General features: G+C 36.0%; 1 protein-coding gene across 5 annotated transcripts in view; it reads right to left on the bottom strand.

Annotated features, from left to right (window-relative positions):
• Positions 1 to 24242, bottom strand: part of TRIM37 (tripartite motif containing 37) — a 130096-nt gene that overhangs the window by 45553 nt on the left and 60301 nt on the right. For all 5 annotated transcript variants that reach the window (XM_047832398.1, XM_047832400.1, XM_047832396.1 and 2 more), the window contains exons 13-17: positions 16194 to 16373; positions 12442 to 12556; positions 11328 to 11543; positions 9950 to 10086; positions 6480 to 6565 (exon numbers count right to left, since the gene is read on the bottom strand). In XM_047832398.1, the coding sequence (XP_047688354.1) occupies positions 6480 to 6565; positions 9950 to 10086; positions 11328 to 11543; positions 12442 to 12556; positions 16194 to 16373 (734 nt within the window). The remainder of the gene's footprint in view (positions 1 to 6479; positions 6566 to 9949; positions 10087 to 11327; positions 11544 to 12441; positions 12557 to 16193; positions 16374 to 24242) is intronic.

The raw sequence follows: 24242 nt of genomic DNA, 5'->3' as shown, positions 1-24242 counted from the left end.
TAAAGCTACTAAAATTCTAAATACATAAACTGCTTTTGAAGGTCACATGAAGAAAATATAAAATACCTCATAAAAAAGCAAATCAATCAGTGACAGGTTCCCCCACCTCCTGAGCCAACCCCCTACTAAAATGTCACACTAAAAATAAATAAATAAAATAAAACAAAATAAAATGTCACACTAATCTAAGTTCTTGTGTGCAGCAGCATGACATTCAAGGTCTTATACAGTCTAGTCTTAAACCAGCTTATTCACATCTTTTACTGTTATAAATTCTGTTTATTTTTCTTCTTAAATTTTTTTAATGTTTATTTATTTTTGAGAGAGAGACAGACAGAGCACGAGCAGGGGAGGGGTAGAGAGAAGGAGGGAGACACAGAATTCGAAGCAGGCTCCAGATTCTGAGCTGACAGCACATAGCCTAATACGGGGCTCAAACCCACAAATGAGATCATGACCTGAGCCGAAGTTGGACACTCAACCAAATGAGCCACCTAGGCGCCCCGTAAATTACGCTTATTTTTCTTAATTAAAACACATACATGCATACACACACACACACACACACACACACACACACACACACACACACAATGACAACACCTAAAAAAGAATGATGCTGCTCTAAATACTCTTCTAAAAATCTACTGGCAAGCCCTGGCTCATACAAAGGAATGTGTATGTTCATCTTTAAAACATATTGCCTAACACGTTTCCAAAGTAGTGCTACCAATTTTCATTCCTACTGACAAGGTATCAGAGTTTCCACCTCTCTACATGCCTTCAATACTTAGTATTGCCAGTTTAAAAAATATTATCATATATTAGTTGCTACAGTGGGCGTGCCAACAGTATCTTATTGATTTTTACTTCACACTTCCTGAAAAAAATAAAGAAAAATGAAGAGTCTCAGAGATCTGTGGGATCTCATCAAATGTACCAACATACATACAATGGGGGTAACACAAGAGCAAAGAGAAAGAATGTTCAAAGAAATATGGCTGAAAACTTCCAACATGATGAAAAATATTAGTCTATCACATTCAAGGAGCTTAGCTCAACAAACTCCATGTAGGATAAATACCCAAGAGATCCATACTAAGACATAATATCAATTTGCATTTCTCTGATGAAAGAGGCTAAGTACTTTTTAAAACGTGCATTGGTCATCTCAATAGCCTCCCTCATGAAGGGTGTATTCCAATCTTTTGTCCTTTTTTACTGGGAGGTAGTCTTACCTTTTTCTTGTTGATTTGTAGAAGTTCTTTATATGTTATAGACAAATCTTTTGGAAATTTTTAATTTATTTATTTATTCCAATTAATAAAATCTATATTGTTTGTAATAATAAATAAACAAACAAACAAACACTGTGCCTTTCTAGACCAGATTACATAGCTGAGACCTTCTGAACAGTTAGATATTTGGGTCTGGAGATCAACACATAATTGTCCCACAGGTTTCTCAAAATCAACAAAGATCAAACTGAATATAGTATCTTCTGCTGCTGGACTCACTGTCTTAGGTAATGGCACAGCCTAACCCAGAAACCTTAAGGAATCATCCCCACATATCCACCAAATCCATCTCATCCAGTTAAGATTCCCAAGTCCTATTGATTCTACTATTTAACATCTTTCAAAAAATTGTCTCCATCCCTACTACTACTGCCCTATGTTAGGCCCTCATAATTTTCCCTTCTGGAACATTTCAGTAGTTTCTAATTAATCTTGTCCTTTAACTCATCTTCCACTATGTAACCAAATCTGATCATACTTCTTTTTAAAGACCTTTAATGGTTCCACAGAATAAAGCCCCAAATCCTTAGCCTAGCAAATGAAACTTTCCATTACCTGATCTGGGTTCCTGCTTACCAATCTCCACTGGCCTGCCCCCATATCAAGTCTCAATATTTCAAGTTTCTAAAAAGAACAATGCTGCATCTTTTGCTTGGAATGCCTTTCCACTCTTAATCTCATTATTTCCCTGCTCCTCTAATGAACTTTTAGCTCATCTTTCAAGAACAAAAGCAAGCACCACTCCCTTTCTAAAGCCTTTTTCACTCATTCCTAATTACCTGTTCTATTTTTAGTATCACCCTATATCTGTATTTACAATCACAAAGTTCTGTAATCACTAGTGCTAGATTCTCATTTTAGAAAGATAATGCTCATTCATCTTATTATCCCAATGAACAACACAATGCCTGATGCCAAGTGGGCAATCATTAAATACCTGTGAACAAGTAACCTTAAAGGTCTTTAACCAAAATAAGTAACAAATGTCTTAAGTAATAACCTACATAACATCAATTTGTTATACAAGTGCGTTATATTACTAGAATCTTTTAGTTCTCAAACAAGATTCAACTAGCTAATGTTCTAGATTAGAATACTTTTACAAGGGGCACCTGGATGGCTCAGTTGGTTAAGTGTCCGACTTCCGCTCAGTTCATGATATCGCATTTTGTGAGTTCCAGCCCCGCAATCAGGCTCTGTCCTGACAGCTTGGAGGCTGGAGCCTGCTTCAGATTGTGTGTCTCTCTCTCTGCCCCTTTCCTGCTCGTTCTCTCTCTCTCTCTCAAAACTGAACATTTAAAAGTTTTTTTCATAAAAAGAATACTTTCACAATGAAACTTTTTATTTACATTTTCAGTACTTAATATAAGCGGAAGTTCTCTTGTAACTAATGAAAATAACTGAATAAACTAAAAGCATTCTTGATGGAATGAGGCCACCTGAGTCATTAAATATTTATTTCAAGCTATAACCTTATTTAATACTATCTACACATTGAAATTAAGTAAATGTTATTTTACCTCATACCTAGCTTCTGTGTAACGAAGATCTTCTAGTTAGTGGATAACTTAACATCTTAACTGATATAATTCTTTAGATGATTGTGTGGTTCTGAAATATGAAACTCAAGCCTAAAATGGACTTTCCATAATTAAATTATAACAATAATACATTCCACACTCAGCCCCACCTCACCCTTAATTCAGCTTTTATTCTCTTTATATATTAAAATGCTTTATTTTAAAATAGTTTTAGATTTCTATAAAAGGTGCAAAGATAATTCACTGTATTCCTATAAATCCCATAATCCATTTTTCCCACTGTCAACAACTTTCATCATCATGGTACATTTATCACAACTAATGAACTAATACTGATATGCTATTATTAACTAATAAAATCTGTACTTTATTCAGATTTCATTAATCTTTCTCTAATGTACTTCTTGTGTCTCAGGGTTCCATCTAGAATACCAAATTACACCTAGATGGTCATTTCTCCTTAGGTTCCTCTGGTCTGGGGTGATTCCTCAGAATTTTCTTGCTTTTGACAGTTTTGAAAAGTACTGGTCATATATTTTATAAAATGTTCCTCCAACAAGGGTTCATGTGGTGTTTTTCTCGTGGTTAGATCGTGTTTATGGGTTTTGGGGAGGACAACACCACAGATGTAAAGTACAATTCTCAACACATCATAACAAGGGTACCTATGCTATCAACATGACAACATGGATGATGTTAAATTTGATAATTTGGCTACAATAATGTTTGCCCTGTTTCTTTGGCATAAAATTATTTCTCCCTTTCCACTATATTTTCATCTAAGCAAGTCACTAAGCATAGCCCACATTTAAGGGTAGGGAGTTATGTTCTACCTCCTGAGGAGGCAATATCTAAAGAAACTGGGATTCTTTTGTAGGTGTACTATCTTACGTATCTTAGCTATCTTTTCATACATCTATTCACCTTTAGATTATCAATTATGTTAAGAGTAAGTAATTTTCATTGTATTTCCCAAAAATCTTGATATAGGAAAGGCATTTGACAAATGCCAAGTATTTAAAATTCCCAAAAGCATACAATAAAAATTATCTGGGTATGATTCACTATTGTATCCTCAGCACCCACAATTTAGTGTCTGAGGTATAACAGGTCCCCAAAACTATTTATTGAATTAATAAATTACAATTTCGGGGGTGCCTGGGTGGCTCAGTAGGTTTAGCGTCTGACTTCAGCTCAGGTCATGATCTTGCAGTTTGTGAGTTTGAGCCCTGCATCAGGCTCTGTGCTGACAGTGTGGAGCCTGGAGCCTGCTTCATTCTGTGTCTCCCTCTCTCTGCCCCTCCCCTGCTTGTGCCCTGTCTGTCTCTCAAAAACAAATAAACATTAAAAAAATTTTTTAAAGTAAATAAATGAATTACAATTTCATAATTATAGAACATAAGCAGCATGGAACAGAGAAGTCTTTTTATTCAGTACTATAGCTCCAGATAGTAAAACAGTACATAGTTCTAGGCAAGTGTCCAGTAAGTATTTGGTGAACGAATGAATTGAAAAATATAACCTCTTATTTACCCATTACCCAGTATGTATAAAAATGTTTTACATAAGTATTTCCCTGTTATATAGTTTAAGAGAGGAAATGACAGATTTACCTAAGAAAAAGTATCCCAGAAGGCTGAAAAATATTCAGTAACCTTGATTTAATATATCCATCTTCCATTTTATACCAAGATAGCCTCTGAATTTTTCTATACTATTTAAAACTTTAAAAATTACATTCAACACTTAGTAAAAATAAATATATTCACTCAATATTTATCTGAAAAATATTAAATGATCACTTATTACATTTTTAAATCTCAGGGATACAAAATTAAGATGTGCATTATTTCTTGGCATACAGCTTTGTGGAGCTCAGAGCCAAAAGGGATAATGGGCAGCTAAATAAGCAATTATAATCAGGTTTAATATTTATTCTAATAGGTTAATTTGAGGGAGCAGAAAAAGACCCAGGGCACACAATTGAGGAGGGCTTCCAGGAATAGAATACAAGCTAAAATTAAGAAGGAATAGGAGCTCCGCCCAGCATGAGGAGAGACACAAGGAACATGGTGGGAAGCACATTTGGGGGGATGAAAGAAGTTCCTCTAGACTAAAAAAATGACAGAGGCAAGTGTGAGAGACGTAAGGCTACAGAAGTGAGTAGGAGTCAGCATATGAAAGGTCTTCTGTACCATTAAGCAAGTTTGGATTTTATCCTGTAAGTAAATGGAATTCAATAAAGGGTTTTAGAGTAGAGAAGTGACCTGATCAGATATAAATTTGAAGGGGGAAAAAGAACTCATTTTGAGCATATGAAAGGAAGAATAATGGATACAAGGAACCCAGACAAGAGACTATTTTGAAAGACAGTGGCCTAGACTAGGAATGTCAAAGGAAAGTACAAATGAATTCATGCACTATTTAGGTAGAATCAACAGATTTTGGTAATGTATTACAAGCAGAATTTAAGCAAGAGGAAAAGATGAAGAATGTATAGCACCATCAATCACTAAGATGATGAGCTATTACTGATAGGCAGGCTGACAGATAAAAAGACAATGATTTGTTTGGGAGACACTGAATCTGTTAACATCAAAACCACACAGCTACATGGAACTGGAAGTTATGAGAAAAATAAAAGCTAGAGCTAGAACTTAGAGAGTAATCAGCATATAAATAGAATTGAAGTACAAGTGGAACTGAAATCACCTAGAAAAATGTGAGAAGTGGGAAGAGTACAAAGCATGGGTGGAAGTTGCAAGGCTTCCAATGTTTAAGAGGTCTTCAGAGATCCAAACACGCCACAGAATATGCCCGTGTTTGTACCAAGGGCAACATCAATAAATAGCAATACAAAGCTAGCTTATAATTATTTTAGCCAAGATTTGCATGCTTAATTAAACAGGTCCAAGAACACAAGAGAAAAACTCAGCATTTGAGCCACTTCATCCCAACAAGAACAGTGTGGTCTGGCAAAAATCGGAATCTAAGAAAAAGATGATATGGAGCTCTAGACTAGTTCTACCAACAGCTACCTATGTGACCTAAGCAATTAAATCTCAAGTTTTTTCAATGTATAAGATGAGCTCTCAAAAAGTCCTTTGTAAGTCACAGTCCATGAATCTATTCAGATTATTCTATAGTTAAATTAGATTTACAAACAAGACAAATATCATAAAAGGATAATTAATACATAACTGTAGAGAAGACCAAGAACTATGGATTCAGACAAACCCAAAACTCAAATCCCTCTTTCATTTACTAAATTGTGAATGAGAGCAAGTTGCTTAAATTCTCTACATACCAGTTTGTACAGCTATAAAAAGTAGATAATATTAAAATCTATCTCACAGAATGTGAGAAATTAATGAGAAAAGGTACATATAAAAGTGCTTGTGCACAATCCTTGGTATGTAAGAACACTTACCAAATGTTAGCTATTATTGCTGTTTTAAATACCATTAGTATACACTCTAAGATATATAATATATATTGACACTTCCAATATACAATAGTATATACATATATAGCACTTCCAATACCACAAGCTATATAGAGCAGTGGCTGCCATATATTAAAATATGATAGAGAAGAGGAAAGAGAAGACAGAACAGCTTGTGCATCTTAGCCTCTGTACCTGGTGGTCCTGCAGCAGCTGCATCTTCCATAAGTTCTCCCTCTTCCAATTCCATGTTGTTGTATTCCACATCATTTTCTCCCGACCTAAGAATATACAAAATTCATCATTCCTATACAGTAAGGACAATTAACATTTGTCACACCTCGATGAATTTTAAAACAGTAGTGCATAGCTTTCTCCTACAAAGTAAGACATGCTATTTCTCAATACGGAAATGAGGAAAAGGACTTTTAATATTATCATGGTAGTGTTAATGTTCAAACTACCTTTCAAAAACACCGAGATGGTTGGCAACATTTTTCTTTTGTAAAATTTACTTATTTATTTTGAGAGACAGAGTGTGAGCATGGGAGGGGCAGAGAGAGAATCCCAAGCAGGCTCCTCCCTATCAGAACAGAGCCCAGTGCAGGGCTTGAACTCACAAACCATGAGATCATTTTCTGAGCTGAAATCGGGAGTCGGACGCTTAACTGACTAAGCCACCCAAGTACCCCAATGTTTAATTTTTAAAATAGAAAATATGAGAACCATTGTAAGCAGAAGGAACTATATAGCTTTAAAGAATTTATAACTTAATGGTAAGAAATTAGGCTTAAAACACTACCTTTAAGGTTAAAAAAAGATCAAATTAACATATATGATTACTTTTTTTTTTTTTTTTTTTTTTAAAGAGAGAGAGTGTACATGCGAGTGGGGGAGAGACAGAGAATCCCAAGCAGGCTTGACATACAGTGTGGAGCTCAATGCGGGGCTAAATCCCACAACTCTGGAATCATGACCTAAGCCGAAATCAAGAGTCAGTCAGCTGCTCAACCAACAGAGCCACCCAGGTACCCCATCAATACTGTTTTCTTAAGATGGTATTTCAGAAAAAGGATGTTGCCTCCTGCCAAAGTCCTCACAAAATCTTTCCTATCAAAAAAACTACTATTGCTTTATTTTTTAATTAAAAAATTTCTTTTAATTTCCTTATTTACTTAGTGATTGATTTTAAGTAAGCTCTATGTCCAAAATGGGGCTTAAATTCACAACCCCAAGATCAAGAGTCACATATTCTACCAACTGAGACATCCAGATGCCCCACTTATTATAATGAGAGTGCTATATGGAACAACACTAACCAATGCTAGTTTGGGATATTTAAGGAACTCACAAGGGAAATGAAAGCAAAATGAACTACTGTGACCTAAGATAAAAAGCTTCTGCACAGCAAAGAAAACAATAAAAAAAACTAGCGGTGCCTGGGTGGCTCAGTTGGTTAACCGCTGGCTTCAGCTCAGGTCATGATCTCATGGTTCATGGGTTCGAACCCCATGTCGGACTCTGTGCCGACAGCTCAGACCTGGAGACTGCTTTGGATTCTGTGACTCCCTCTCTCTCTCTGCCTTTCCCCTGCTCATGCTCTCTCTCTCTCTCAAAAATAAATAAACATTAAAAAAAAAAAAAACTACTAAAAGGCAACTGACAGAATGGGAGATAATTTGCAAATGACATGTCAGATAATAGGTTAGAATCCAAAATCTATAAAGAATTTATCAAACTCAACACACAAAAAACAATCCAGTGAAGAAATGGGAAGAACACATGAATAGACATTTTTCCAAAGAAGACACAAACACAAGAAGAGATGCTCAACATCACTTATCATCAGGGAAATACAAATCAAAACCACGATGAGATACCATCTCACAGCTGTCAGAATGACTAAAATTAACAACAGAAAACAACAGATGTCGGGGAGGATACAGAGAAAGGGGTACCCTCTTACACTGTTGGTGAGAATGCAAATTGGTAAACCCTGGAAAACCGTATGAAGTTTCCTTAAAAAGTTAAAAATAGAACTACTCTATGATCCAGCAACTGCACTACTAGTTACCCAAAGAATATAAAAACATTAATTCAAAGGGATATAGGCACCTCTATATTTATAGCAGTGCTATTTACAACAGCCAAGATATGGAAGCCCGAGTGTCCATTGACTGATGAATGGATAAAGAATATTTGGTGTACACACACACACACACAGAGGAATATCATTCATCCATCAAAAAGAATGAAATTTTGCAATTTTCAACAACATGGATGGAGCTAGAGGGTATAATGAACACTAAATGAAGTCAGAGAAGGACAAATATGATTTCAATCCTACGTAGAATTAAAGAAACAAAAGAAATGAGCAAAGAGAGAAAATGTGTGTGGGTGCACGCGAGACAGAGAGACAGAGAGACGGGGGTAAGGGGGGGGAACCAGGAAACAGACTCTTAACTATAGAGAACAAACTAAGGATTACCATAGGGAAGGTGGGTGGGGGAATGGGGGGAACAGGTGATAGGGTGGGAAGGCATTTACAGCCTCAGAATATGTCCCTATAGGGTATTTATTAACTACAAAGGGGAAAAATTAGTATTGGAGAAACCTGACAGACATCACGTTAACCAAGTGATCTAGGGGTGCCTGTGTGGCTCAGTCAGTTGAGTGTCCGACTTTGGCTCAGGTCATGATCTCGCGGTTTGTGAGTTCGAGCCCCGCCTCGGGCTCTGTGCTGACAGCTCAGAGCCTGGAGCCTGCTTCGGATTCTGTGTCTCCCTCTCTCTCTGCTCCTCCCCTGCTCACGTTCTGCCTCTCTCTCTCTCTCAAAAATAAACAAATATTTAAAAAAATTATTTTTTAAACCAAATAATCTAAATTAATGGTACAGAGATAAAAGACATGTGCTTTCCCACTACTCCATCATATGAGGTCCTGAAAAGGTATCATAATTTCTTTAGTACTCCTGCCTAAAGTGCACAATCTTAATTTAATTGTGAAGAAACATTTGGACAACTCCCAAATTGAAGCTTGCTAGGAAAGAAATGCTCTTTCTCTGAAGTGTCAAAGTCATAAACAAGCAAACAAACAAACAAAAAAGATCAGGTGATCCAAATTAAAGACTAAAGAAACTTAACTAAAAGTAATGTAATACTGCTTTGGATCCTAGACCAAAGGACATCAATGGCAAATTTTTAAAAGGTAACAGATTATAGTATTACATCAATGTTAAATCCTGAGTTTGATAACTATACTGTAGTTACATAGGAAACATAGTACACAACGAAAAGTATATTCACCTAACTCGAAAGTCTCACCAAAAAATATTTTTATAAAATACAGAAAAGAGGAACTAAGCAAAATATTAACATTTGGGGAATTAATCTGGACAAAGGGAATATGGGAATTGTTATCTAGCATTTTCTCCATTTTTCTTAAATTGAATAATTGAAAAATTAAAAAGAAAAACTAAAGCTAAGTTTGGAACCCAGAGGTGTGAAGAAGGAAAACTATCTTTCCTTCAAGTTCCTTCATTTATATAAGATACTCTACAGCAAGTAAACATGCTGAGTATCTCCACTTTTAGGCCCAAATTTAGTTAATATGCTTCTAATAATTACTACTTAGATGCTTTATGGCAGTTAATGTGAGACACTCACATAGTTTCTTCATCAATGTCATTTTCTTCTGTGTTACTTGTTGCTGTGGAGCTGGCAGAGGAACTGCTGCCATCGAGGTGATTCACTTCATCTTCACCAACAAGATCCAGATCCAGATCTCCATCTGAAAGTTCATGCTAGATCAAGGCAAAGAAACAAGACTTCTATCTCAAATGTTTTTACTCATTGATCATCTGATCCAGCCAATGGACCAAGCACCAAAGAATAATGAAATGATCAGAATTCTCTCTCCTGTGCATAGGCAGTTGAGCCCATTAGAGAACAGCACACAACCACATTATCTGGTTCCACTAATAACTTATTGCTGCCATTTTCAGTTAGGCCTTCAATGTGACTAGAGATGCTTCATATACTCCACTGCAGATGCCAATGAGGCTCTTCACAGGGTAACATTTCAAACCATCATCCTGTAGTCCGACCTAATCTCTAACATCAAGGACATCATAAAACTCTTGTCACCTATCTGCATAGAAAAACACACTGGTTATTATGTGTAAATACCCCCAAATTTTACCTGCCCTACCTCCAAACCCCATCATTAATTCCATTAACACCCCTTTCACAGGTTAATTGCTTCACCTGAGTGCTCCATTATCTCCTTAAATAGTTTGTTTTGTCAATACCTTAACTTACCTCTCTCCCCCCTGGCTCCTTCATTTTAGTACATACTTGAAGTGTCCTATCTTACAAATAACAACTATAACAACAAAAGCTGGTCTCCACATCACTGTCTTACCTTTCAACTCTATTCTTTTTTATGTTTATTTATTTTGACAGAAAGAGTGGGAGAGCGGGGGAGGGGCAGAGAGAGAATCCTAAGCAGGCTATGCGCTGACAGCGAGGGCTCAATCCCATGAACCACGAGATCATGAAGTGAGCCGAAATCAAGAGTTGGATGTTTAACTTAAGTGAGCCACCCAGGTACCCATAACTTTAAACAGTAACAATCACTTCTCAAATTCTCATTCTGGTTGTTGTTTATCTAGCATAAAACCTGGCTATCTCCCAAATCCTAAATGATTCTACCTACATATGCAAAAATAAGGTACTGTACTAGTTTTAGTGAATGGAAATAGATCAGATTTGTTAATTCCACAATTTGTATAGTTGTATATTTTCCGGAATGTGTGTCAGTTTGTTTGGTAGAACATACGTTTTCTATAATAAATTAACTTTAGAGCCTTGTAACACTTTGATTCAACTTCTGACTTAATATTTACAGAAGGGCATACTTTACTAAAGAAAATAAATGGAGAAGTTTTTCAGTATATTGATTCCTCTATATATGCTGGAAACCATGGTCTTATCATTTCTCTTACAAAGCACAAAATGAATCTAAAACAAGTCTAATTATTACATGATAATCTTCATTCTGAATCTTTTCCTCTTCTTCATCCTCTTTGACATCTCTTATAGAAGCTGTAGTAGGACCATCCTGGAGAAGCATATCGGTGCACGGCATAGGCTTCTTAGCACGTGTCTCAGGAGTGTCATCATTTTGGGGGCTCAGATGATTATCTGGTGGTGACAAATCTCTTGATTTCTGACTTCGAGATAACTCAATAGTAAGTCTCTTTTAAAACAATAACAGCACACATAAACATGAGTCAAAAGAAGAGTTCCCTGGTACAGTAAAAATATTTTCAGTAAAAAGATATATCCAGATGTTCCTAAAAACATTTTTGAACCATTTCTCTCACTCCCTCCAGGTTTTGCTTATGGAAAAATCTATGGCAAAAAAAAAAAAAAAAATCTGCCCAATTTACCCTCATTCTTCTTATATGCAGCCCAAGCTGCACATACAATTAGCAAACTGTAAAGTCAATAAATATAAGCAATTTTAAATAGTACACTTAACATGAAAATCTCTCAAAGCATGTATTCATTCATATTTCCTCCCTTTTCTATTAACCATTCTCAGCACTTCAATCCTATTACCCCATCTCAATTTCCACTGGCAGAAAGAAGAATCCCTTACATAATGTAATTTACCACTGTAAGATAAAAATTCCTTAACTGATCCTCCATAATGCTCATTCAAGAATAGTGAAAATTCAAGATGTGGCAATTTTCAATTATTCTATAACTTAGAATCCTTTGACTTCATGACAGCATGGAAAACAGAAATACTCAAGTCATTGAGAAAAACACAAAATGTTTACCTCAATGAGAGCAGCACTGTCCAATACAGTACGGAAATGTTCTATATGTGCAATGCCCAATAGAAGCACTTGAAATGCGGCCAGTACAACTAAAGAACTGAATTTTTTATTTTAATTAAGTTTGCATAGCCATATGTGGCTAATGGCTAACAAACTGTGAAGAGTGTAAAATTAGAGGCTCAAAGGTGGGAAGGAGATGGGAGAATAAGATAATTGGACTTTTCTACAAAATTACAAAATCTAATTACAAATGTATCAGGCCAAAAACACAATATGAAACACTAAACCCAAAATACATTTTTTCCTTACCTCTTTAAGGTTATTTATTTGTTGGATATAGCTAGTTTGTGCAGCTTCTAATTGAGTAATATACCAATGCTGGTCCCGGCATTTTTGAAAGAAAGTTGGAGAACGAACCTGAAACCTTAAAAGAAGAACTGCACATGAAACGTGATACAAACAGTAAAATATTATCAACCAAGCCTTGAATCTATAACTATAAATTCTGTAATTTTAAGTTTACTTGATTACATTACCACAAAGCTAAAATTCAAATTGAATTCAGAGCTGCTGGTATCAACCATTTATACATACAGTTTACAAATTAGAATGACATAATGTTCTGAGAAGTTCTCTTCAAGAGGGAGGCAAACCATAACAGACTCTTAACAATAGAGAAGAAACTGAGGGTTGCTGGCGTGGGGGGGGGGGGGGGGCGGTTAGAGCGCTAAATGGGCAACGGGTATTAAGAAGGGCACTTGTTGTGATGAGCACTGGGTGTTATATGTAAGTGATGAATCACTAAGCTCTGCTCCTGAAACCAATACACTATATGTTAACTAACTTGAATTTAAATAAAAACTTGGAAGAAAAAAGTTATCTTCAAGTCAGTTGTCTAAATTCAAACTACACTTTTGTAAAGAAATAACATTACATATCATGGTTAAAGCTCCCAAACTACTAGTTCAAATACATTGTTGATCATGAGATGGGAAGACCATGCTATGCAGGAAGAAAGAAGCTAATGCTTTCCTTCCCCTTTCTTGCTTAGGTCAGGCACTACAAAAATAGGCAAAGTTTGTTTTAGACTCTGTTTTTTTTCTTTCCTGCCTCCATCTCATGTCCCCATTTTTCTTACTCCTCAATAAAAAAATAATTTAAAGGATCAACTATCCAGGACTGCTTTACTGTCCCCCAAAGAGTTGCATCCTCTAAATAACCTATATTCTAAACCCCTCCAGATAGCAGCTTAAATCAACCCTCCATATATCACAATACAGCATATTTCAGGAGGGTTAGGGAAAAAAACAAGTATAATAAAGGATTTTAATGGGTAAGTGATAGGACCTCAATCTTTTCAGAGTTATCTGTACTTTTAAAACACTAATACCTACTAATGCAAAGAATCTCTACCTACGTCAGATGAATGAAAATGAGTCTATACTGAAAAAATTTTCAGTAACATGTAAAGATGTTTCTAAAGAAAGGAAGAGTCCCAAGAGAAAAGACTAACTTGGAAGCCTGCAAATCCTCTTTCCAGTCTTGTCACCTTTATGTTAAATACTATTCCATTTTTCGTAACATTTTAAAGCTAGTATAGGAATCTACTGACCATCTAGAATTATCTGCAGCAGATAACTATTTCTAGTCAAGCATACTCAGGCATTAGAGGTCAGAGATTATTCACTCAATCACTAGCTTAAGTGGATACTGCCTACTCAGTATACACTGGTAAGACTTTCAAAAGACTATTACCTTTGAATACCTAATGAACTACAGCCAAGCCCACACATTATCATTAGTTAGTATATGTATCATCAAAACAAAAGCAAGCAACAGGTAAAATTCCTTAACTTTCTCATTTAACAAAAAGAGAATAAAATACATATTTATTCATATGTAGTTGTAGAAAAGCCTTAAAGTAACTTTCTGATATGTACATTTAAAATTCCTTCAGAATTTTGAATTGAGGTTCAAATTTTCAGCGATCTCCCATTAAATATTATGAGCAATAAGATAATTAAAAGCCTCCTCTCCACGAATCCTACAGCAATTTATTTATACTGCTATTATAGCACTATCTTTTAGAAAAAATTGTTTTTATCTACCCATTTCATCTTGATTTTCCTGAGGACAAAATCCATCTTATTCTTTCTTAATATTAACCCACTGCCACTCAGTAAACATTGCTGTATAAATGATAATAAGATATTACAATAGGAATCTGTTCCTGCACTAATATTCAAGCCTGTAAGTAAAAGTTTTGTTATAAATAGGGATGGCCTAAATAAAGAATTAGAATTTGGGCTAAACTGCATTTAAAAAAAAAAAGAAACTATTACACAGATTTCCACCAGAAAGATTCAACATTACTATGACTCCAATAAGGAGAGGACTAAGGATTTAAAAAAAAAAAAAAAAAAAGCTCTTGGGGCACTTGGGTGACTTAGTTAAGTGTCTGATGCCTGATTTCAGGTCAGGTCATGATCCCAGGGTTGTGGGACAGAACCCCACATTAGGCTCCACGTTGACAGCATGGGATTCTCTCTCCCTCTCTTTGCCCCTCTCCTGTCCTCTCTCTGTCTGTCTGTCTCTCTCTCTCTCTCAAAATAAATAAACATTTTTTTTTTAAAGGCCCTTTTGTAGGCTGGTCAAATTGATGGCTGAATAATTTTGCTATCTTCCCTATGGTAAAGTATGGAATAGCAACAAACTATTTGTTTTGGCAAATAATAATAGTAATAACAAAACCCTGAAAGGTTATAAAATGGAACTAAAATAATTCCCCAAATGAAGGCAAAAACAAGAATCTTTTTTCCTACACTGAAAATGCAATACTCTTTTATCACTTATTCATTCTCCCAAAAGGGTTATGAAGAACACATACGAGTAAAGGTTCATACAACAGCAACTCCTGCAGCATGCTCTGAATCAAAGAGCTCAGAATAAGTGGAAATTAAGAGTATACCAAATCAATCCCAAGGAAAATGCTCTGAAAATGGTTTTCATGGAAACTCCTTAAACTGTTAAACATTGTTCAAAACATAATTGAATCAGGACACTTGGGTGGCTTAATCACTTAAGTGTCTGACTTCAGCTCAGGTCATGATCTCACAGTTCATGAATTTGAGTCCCACACTGGGCTCTCTGTGCCCCTCCCCCAGTTGCTGTCTCTCACAAAATAAATAAACTTAAAAAAAAACAAAAAACCATAATTGAATCTACTTTTTTAATACTCAAGCTCTCACTGTCATCATCAAATTAAAACATCATGTAATGATGCTCCAAAATGTCTGACTTATACAGGGTTCCCCAATATTAAACAGGGCTGTGCGGTTTTATAGTCAGTTTATGTTGTCCTTTCTTACAAATAACACACCAACTACTTATCACTTAATTTGTTTTCAAGAATTTTCATTTCTATTTCCTTACTTTTAATTTGGTGTTATCTGGAAGAAACTGAAAATTATTTTGTGAATTTAAGCTTGTAAAACCAGTCACCCACATATAATATACAATGTCAATTGAAAAAAATAAGCACTTGATTCCTCAATATTTTTGTATTTCCAAATGGGGAGGTTGCTAGATGTTCAATAGGTAAGTAAATGGAACATTACTTATAAGAAGCAGTAGTTTCCTGGGGTGCCTGGGTGGCTCAGTTGGTTAAGTGTCCAACTTCGGCTTAGGTCATGATCTCACTGTACCTGAGTTCAAGCCCCGTGTTGAGCCCAAAGCCTGTTTTAGATTCTGTGTCCCTCTCTCTCTCTCTCTCTGCCCCTGTCCCACTTGCACTCTGTCTCTCTCTTTCAAAAATAATAAATATTAAAAAAAAAAAAAGTAGTAGTTTCCTTTCTATGGAATTACTAACTAGATGTCAAGCACATTTCTGAGTTATATTACTCACTATACAGGACTTCTGAAAAGAAACACTTAAAAACATAATAGGATTATAGTTAGTATGAATTTCAGTATTCATGTTTGTTAAATGAATAAATTTCAAAATAAAGTTCTGATGACATTATTCCCCCATGATAAAAACAATATCAAATGTTTCCTATTACCTTAAAATCACTGTATCATTTTGCCGATTCAAATATCCTTCATTGGCAAGTAAGTCCAAACGGAAAAATCTATTATAACCCCAGCATTCTCCAACTTCAAAGTCAGATGCAAATTCTCGAATGATATTTTTGGTAGGATCATTGCAGGACTGATGAACCATCTCTACACGATACTCATACCTAAATTTGAAAAACAGACTATTAATACAGAGTTAATAAACAAGAATAGAAGACAAACATACTGAAACACTAAGTAGGTTATTAATTACCTGAGAAAAAACTTATTGACACTTACATTTCTTTCAGAAATGACTATCATTTATAAAGACACCAGTTTTGTAATGGGCTCTGACAAAATGATTGACACCAGGTCCTTTTTCCCTCTTAAAAATGTTTACCAATAGAGGCGCCTGGGTGGCTCAGTTGGTTGAGCATCCAACTCAGCTCAGGTCATGATCTCATGGCTTGTAGGTTTGAGCCCTGCATTGTACTCTGTGCTGACATTGCAGAGCCTGCTTGGGATTCTCTCTCTCCCTCTCTCTCTGTTCCTCCCCTACTTGTGTTCTCTCTTAAAAGAAATAACTAAAAACGTAACAAAAATTTAAAAAACATGTTTACCAATATAGCAGGTATAAAACAGCACCTCAAAAAATAAATAAATTTTGTATAAAATAGTACTTTCAAAGTTACTTTTGCTTTAACAAAGGTACTTACAGGGATTCTAATAAAATATAATTAAAAATGACAAATTATTAAATATTGGTGAGGATGTAGAAAAATATGAACTCTCATACACTGCTGGTAGAAAACATAGAATTGTGCAGTCACTGTGGAAAAGCTTGGCAAGTCCCCAAAGATGTTATAAACACTGAATTACCATATAATCCTGCAATTCTATACTAGGTGTATATTCAAAAGAAACAAAAACATATGTCCATATAGAAACTGTACAGGATTACTCATAATAGCCAAAAGTTGCATACAACCCAAATATCCATCAGCAGATGAATGGATAAACAAATTGAAGTATATACTTAAAACTGGATATTATTCAGTCATATAAAGGAATGATGTTCTGGTATATGCTTCAACATGAGCAAACCTTGAAAACACCATGCTAAGTGAACAGACGCCAAACACAAAAGGTCCGACTACAGGATCTTCTATATGAAATAGCCACAATAGGCAAATACACGGAGACAGACAAAGCAAAATTATATTTATCTAGGTATAGGGGAAGAAAGGAATATGGAGTGTTTACTTAATAGGTATGGGGTGTTCTGGGGTGATGAAAACACTCTGAAATTAGAAAGAGGTGATGGTTTACAACACTCTACATGCACTGAATTCCACTAAATTGTATATTTTAAAATGGTTACTTATGCTTCCAATCCATGAGCATGGAATGTTTTTCCATTTCTTTACATCTTCTTCAATTTCCTTCATAAGCTTTTTATAGTTTTCAGCATACAGATCTTTTACATCTTTGGTTAGGTTTATTCCTAGGTATTTTATGATTCTTGGTGCAACTGTGAATGGGATCAGTTTCTTTGTCTTTCTGTTGCTTCATTATTAGTGTATAAGAATGCAACTGATTTCTGTACATTGATTTTGTATTCTGAGAATAGCTGAATTCATGTATCAGTTCTAGCAGACTTTTGGTGGAGTCTGTTGGGTCTTCCATGTATAATATCATGTCATCTGCAAAAAGTGAAAGCTTGACTTCTGGAAACAGTGTGGAGGTTGCTCAAAAAATTAAAAATAGATCTACCCTATGACCCAGCAATAGCACTGCTTGGAATTTACCCAAGGGATACAGGAGTGCTGATGCATAGGGGCACTTGTACCCCAATGTTTATAGCAGCACTTTCAACAATAGCCAAATCATGGAAAGAGCCTAAGTGTCCATCAACTGATGAATGGATAAAGAAGTTGTGGTTTATATATACAATGGAATACTACGTGGCAATGAGAAAGAATGACATATGGCCTTTTGTAGCAATGTGGATGGAACTGGAGAGTGTTATGCTAAGTGAAGTAAGTCCTACAGAGAAAGACAGATACCATGTTTTCACTCTTATGTGTGAAACTGAGAAACTTAACAGAAGACCATGGGGGAGATGAAGGGAAAAAAAAAAAAGATAGAGAGGGAGGCAGCCAAACCATAAGAGACTCTTAAAAACAGAGAATAATCTGAGGGTTGATAGGGAGTGGGAGGGAGGGGGAGCTCCCGGTGGGTGATGGGCATTAAGGAGGGCACCTGTTGGGATGAACACTGGGTGTTGTATGGAAACCAATTTGACAATAAATTTCATATTACAAATAAATAAAATAAAATAAAATGGTTAATTATATGTTACATGAATTTCACCTCTACAATATTAACTTGTTACTTCTATTTTTAAAATGAGTAGTGAAAAACTCAAAATACATAGAAAAACAATCAAGAATATTGAAAATCTGGGGGAGAATACATTAATGCAGATAGTCAAATACATCTGGGTTCAAAACAGATAAAAGTTTAAGATCAATAGTATATGTGCTGCCAAAGCGAGCACAAAGAACAGAAAAAAGTAAAAACTCACACTGTATGAAAAACTGTATGAAAGAAGTTCCTTTACCAGCTTTAGTTCTTTAAAATCATGACAAATACATACTTGTATTTCTAACAAATGTGGGAATTAATCCAAATTAAAATACTTAACTTAGCATCTAAACCCCAATCTTAGATAAAACTAAAACCTTAAATTTGAATATTCCTTCTACCAAACTGAAGGCTCTCAATAAATACAATAACTGTTCACTTAAAAATTTTAGAATTATTTAATTACTCCTCCAGGAAAAATTCAACTCTTTCCTTAAGCAACTCAAAGAAATTCCCTTCTCTAAAACAAGGCACTCAGCAAGGACTGTAGAGTCAATTTCAGGATGTCACTCATATGCAAATATTCTCTGAAAGTCTATACAAGTGTATGCCAACACACCTTTAGAGAGATACTTAAGCATAATGAAATTATGATAGTACTTCTGCAGCATCCCAGATGATACTAAAATATACTAGATAATGACACAAAGATTTAAGTTTTTATTTCATATTTTGGCAGTTAAACTACTTCACTGTTCAACTCTGAATTCCATAACTGAATGACATTTTAATATTAATGAAAAAGTATTCAAAACTCTCCTCTAGGTATATTGAAGTGTTAAGAGAATTAACAGATAATAAGATGTCATTTTATCAGAATAGAAAGGTCTCGCTAAAGTATTTAGATAATATTTAACAAATATATGAATCATAATCTTTTTCAACCTCAGTATCCTGAATGTTTCATTATCACTGATAACATTTATTGCTGTTTATAAGACAATGTGAACTTTAGGTTCCTGAAGTGTATATGATCAACAATAAAAGCACAGAAATAAAATCAGTACCAAAGGCAATAGAAATGTCACAAAATCTACCTATCAGTAACAGAGAAAGGAAACTTTCCAATGCAAGAAATAGAGATAGATCAAGAAATAGCTTAATCAAGAGATGAGGAGAGGCCCAAGATTTAATGGTAGCAACAGGGACACAAACAAAATCCTGTAATCACTGAGATTCTTATAATTCTGCCCTCGATCAACCACTTTCCAACCAAAATGGCTCATTTCAGAGAATCAAAACAGCTTGGTCGTTAACAACAACAATACAGAAACCAAAGAGTCTGTGTTAAACCGATTGCTGTTAAACAATGCCGATCTTGAGTGAATAATTTGAGCCATCACTGTATTACCATCTGTGAAATGGGACTAATAATATAACCTACAGCTCACAAGGGGATAGTAAAAAAAAAATGGTACTATAAAGCACAGTGCTTGGCATAAAGTAAATACATAGCAGATGTTAGCTGTTATAATAACAACACAAGTTAGAGACACGCCTATGTGGTTCTGTCATTTAAGCGCCAACTATTGATTCTGGCTCAAGTCATAATCTCACAGCTAGTAAGATCAAGCCCCGAGTCAGGCTCTGCGCTGACAGCACAGAGCCTGCTTGGGATTCTCTCTCTGCCCCTCCCACACTCACTCAGGCACATGCAGGTGCTTTCTTTCTTTCTCTAAATGAATAAACATTAAAAAAAGAAAATACAGGTGAGTCCACTGCTAAAGATCACACAGGAGATTTGAAGCAAAGCCAACAGCTAAAACATACTTATAATTCAAAGGCAGAATCCTTTGCATATCACTAGCATTATTCATAGTTTGACTCCCCAGTAGGGGCAAGAATATTCTGCATTAAGGTTAGCCTATGTCAGAAGTTGTTAAAATGTAATCTGTGTGCCCAAGGGTCAGCTCCTAAATGGTCCTATTAGAGATCCAAAATGTCAAACAATTATTGTAATATTAAGTTGTGTGCCTCTTTCATTGTGAGGACATTCGGAATAATGGTGCAGAAGAACAGTAGTTAAAAATGTACCAGTAAAGGGGCACCTGGGTGGCTCAGTCAGTTAAGCTTCCAACTTTGGCTCAGGTCATGATCTCGCAGTTTGTGGGTTTGTGCCCTGTGTCGGGCTCTGTGCTGACAGCACAGAGCCTGGAGCCTGCTTCAGATTCTGTGTCTCCCTCTCTCTGCCCCTTCCCTGCTCATGCTCTGTCTCTTGGTCTCTCTCTCAAAAATAAACATTAAAAAAAATTTGTTTTTAATGTACCACTAAAGTCATTAAATTATTCAGTACTACACACTTTCAGACAGTGAAACAAAATGCCAGTGTCTCTCAGGAATGTTTCTGATGAAGTAGTAAAATTGATAGTTTATTAAATCTCACTTCTTGGTGTCACAAAATGGGACACATACATAAAGTACTTTTGCTGTATAGTCATGTACAATGGTTGTCTTGGGTAAATAACTGTAACTTAGTTGCAAATTCACTAGTCACTTTTTTTGTGTAATATCAAATTAAAAGAACAACAATAAACAATGGTTATTCAGTTGTGGATATCTGCAGACATTTTCTGGACCAAAACATCTAAAGAAAAAAACTTCCAATATTGGTTGCCAAAGACAAAACACAAGCTTTGAAATAAAAAAGTCCTAACTCTGGAAAATCTGGAGGTGCTACATGAGCTTAAAAGCTTTCTAACAGAGGCACCTGCATGGCTCAGTCAGTTAAGGGTCTGACTCTAGATTTCAGCTCAGGTCATAATCTCACAGTTGTGAATTCGAGCCCGTGTCAGGCTCTGCACTGACGGTGCAAAGCCTGCTTGGGATTCTCTCTCCCTGTCCCTTTGCTCCTCCCCAGCTCTCTCAAAATAAATAAACGTTAAAAAGAAAAAAAAAGTTTTCTAATACTTGAAGACTCTCCTGATAAAAAATGGTAATATAAATGAATGTAATTCTTTAATATCACATGATGAAATGTGTCAACTGTATATTTAGCAAATTATTATTTTCTTTTTTTTAATGTTTATTATTTAAAAAAAAATTTTTTTTTAATGTTTATTTATATTTGAGACAGAGACAGAGCATGAACAGGGGAGGGTCAGAGAGGGGGAGACACAGAATCTGAAACAGGCTCCAGGCTCTGAGCTGTCAGCACAGAGCCCGACGCGGGGCTCGAACTCACGGATCGTGAGATCATGACCTGGGCTGAAGTCGGACGCTCAACCGACTGAGCCACCCAGGCGCCCCCTTTTTTTTTTTTTTTTTTAATTTTTTTTCAACGTTTATTTTATTTTTTTGGGGGGACAGAGAGAGACAGAGCATGAACGGGGGAGGGGCAGAGAGAGAGGGAGACACAGAATCGGAAACAGGCTCCAGGCTCTGAGCCATCAGCCCAGAGCCTGACGCGGGGCTCAAACTCACGGACCGCGAGATCGTGACCTGGCTGAAGTCGGACGCTCAACCGACTGCGCCACCCAGGCGCCCCAATGTTTATTATTTTTGAGAGAGAGTGCAAGCAGAGAGAGAGGGAGACACAGAATCCGAAGCAGGCTCTAGGCTCTGAGCTGTCAGCACAAAGCCCAATGCAGGGCTCAAACTCAAGAACTGTGAGATCATGACCTGAGTCGAAGTCAGACGCTTAAGCGACTGAGCCACCCAGGTGCCCCTGTAAATTATTATTTTCTAAATGATCAACACATGAGTAAAACATTCATTCCAAGTATAAGACAGATTAGGGGCCCCTGTGTGGCTCAGTTGGTTAAGCATCTAACCCTTGATTTTGGCTCAGCTCATGTTCCCAGGGTTGTGGGATCGAGCCCTTTGTTGGGTTCAGCACGGAGCCTGCTTAAGATTCATTCTCTCTCTCTCTCTCTCTCTCTCTCCCTCCCTCCCTCCCTATCCCTCTCCCCTCCTCACACTTGCTCTCTAAAATTTAAAACACACACCCACAAAAAAAACCCAAAGTACAAGACAGACCAATTAAGTTCTCATTGTTGTTTGTTTTTTGAGTAAATAGCTTTAATGAAGTATAACAAAGAAAGTTACACAATCTGGTAATTTTTATATGTATACACACATACACATAAATACATACCCATTAAACCATTACTACAACCAAGATACAAAACACATCCTTTCCCAGTTTCCTCTGCCTTTTGTGCTCCCTTCCTTACCATTTTCCTCCACCTAACCCCAGCCCTGTCTGTCCCTCCATCTCCAAACAACTATATACATGCATTCTGTCACTACAGATTAGTTTGCATTTTTCTAGAGTTTTTACATTAGTGCAATCATATATACATATTCTAGTTTCTTTCACATGTCAATTAATCTTTGATTGAACATCAGATATTGTAAATTTGACCTGTTCAGGTGCTAGACATTTTGTGATCCTATAAATTTTCTTGAACTTTGTTCTGGGACACAATTTAGTTACAAGATCTTTCAGGCCTTGCTTTTTCTTTGTTAGGTGGGTTGGGAGCAGTGTTCAGTCTAGTACTAATAGTTCTCCATTACTGAAGCAACAATTTCCTGACTATTGTATTTAGTGCCCATGAATTACAAGCTTCTCCACTACAGTTGTAAGAACAGACACATTACTACCTCTTATGGGCACCAGGCACCACTCCCTCTAATCTTTCAGATGGTTCTTTCCCGACCTCAGATAGTTTCCTCATACATGTGCCCTGATCAGTACTCTGCAGAACACTAAATTTAAGGGAACCCTCTACAGATCTCCAGAGTTCTCTGTGGAGCTCTCCCCTCTCTGGAATTCTGTCCAACACATTCTAGCTAAACTGGTCTTCCTGGACACTCAAACACAAAGAGTCTGCCAGACTCTACCTCAGCTCCTCCTCCCTATGTTACAGACTGAAAATTCTCTCAAGGCTATATAAGGTGAGGCAATCATACAGCTTATCTGTTTCTTATTTCTAAAGGATTGCTTTCATTTGTTGCCTCATGTCCAGAAAGTGTTGTTTTTCTTTCTTTCTTTTTATTGATTTTTGTAGGAGAAAGGGTTATCTCCTTATTACCCCATCATAGCTAGAAACAGACATCTCATACCACATCAACAAATTTTACTGCAGTAGAGTAAAATAAAATTCACTGATATGGTTCTAGATTCCCCATTACAAACTACATTCAACAAACTACAACTTGTTCAACTTTGGTGTAATACCAAAATTCACAATTATCTAAAACTGCTTTTCTAAATATTCCTCCTTAAAAAAAGTAGATTAGTGGTTCCCAAGAAATGGGGAAAAGGGGGAAGGGAAGTTACTGCTAATGGGTTTTTTCATAGGGTGATATAAAAGTTCTGAAATTAGTTATCAGTGATAGTTACAGCACTCACTGAATATACTAAAATCTACTGAACTGTACACTTATTTATAAGGTCAATTTTATGGTATATGAATTGTTTGTATCTCATCAAAAACAAAACAAAAAAACACGACTTTTCCCAACTACCCATGATATTCAAAATCTCTGAGACCAGATTTTAAACATATACTTCAACCAAAGAACTTATTGCAACAAAGTGAATATAGAAGCCAATGTGAGGTTCCATTTGTCTTTTTTAAAGCTATACATTAAGACATTTCAAAAAATGCAAAATAGTACAA

This window comes from Prionailurus viverrinus, chromosome E1, assembly GCF_022837055.1.
Source record: "Prionailurus viverrinus isolate Anna chromosome E1, UM_Priviv_1.0, whole genome shotgun sequence".
NCBI classification, from domain to species: domain Eukaryota; kingdom Metazoa; phylum Chordata; class Mammalia; order Carnivora; family Felidae; genus Prionailurus; species Prionailurus viverrinus.
This window is presented reverse-complemented; position numbering and strand designations above follow the sequence as displayed.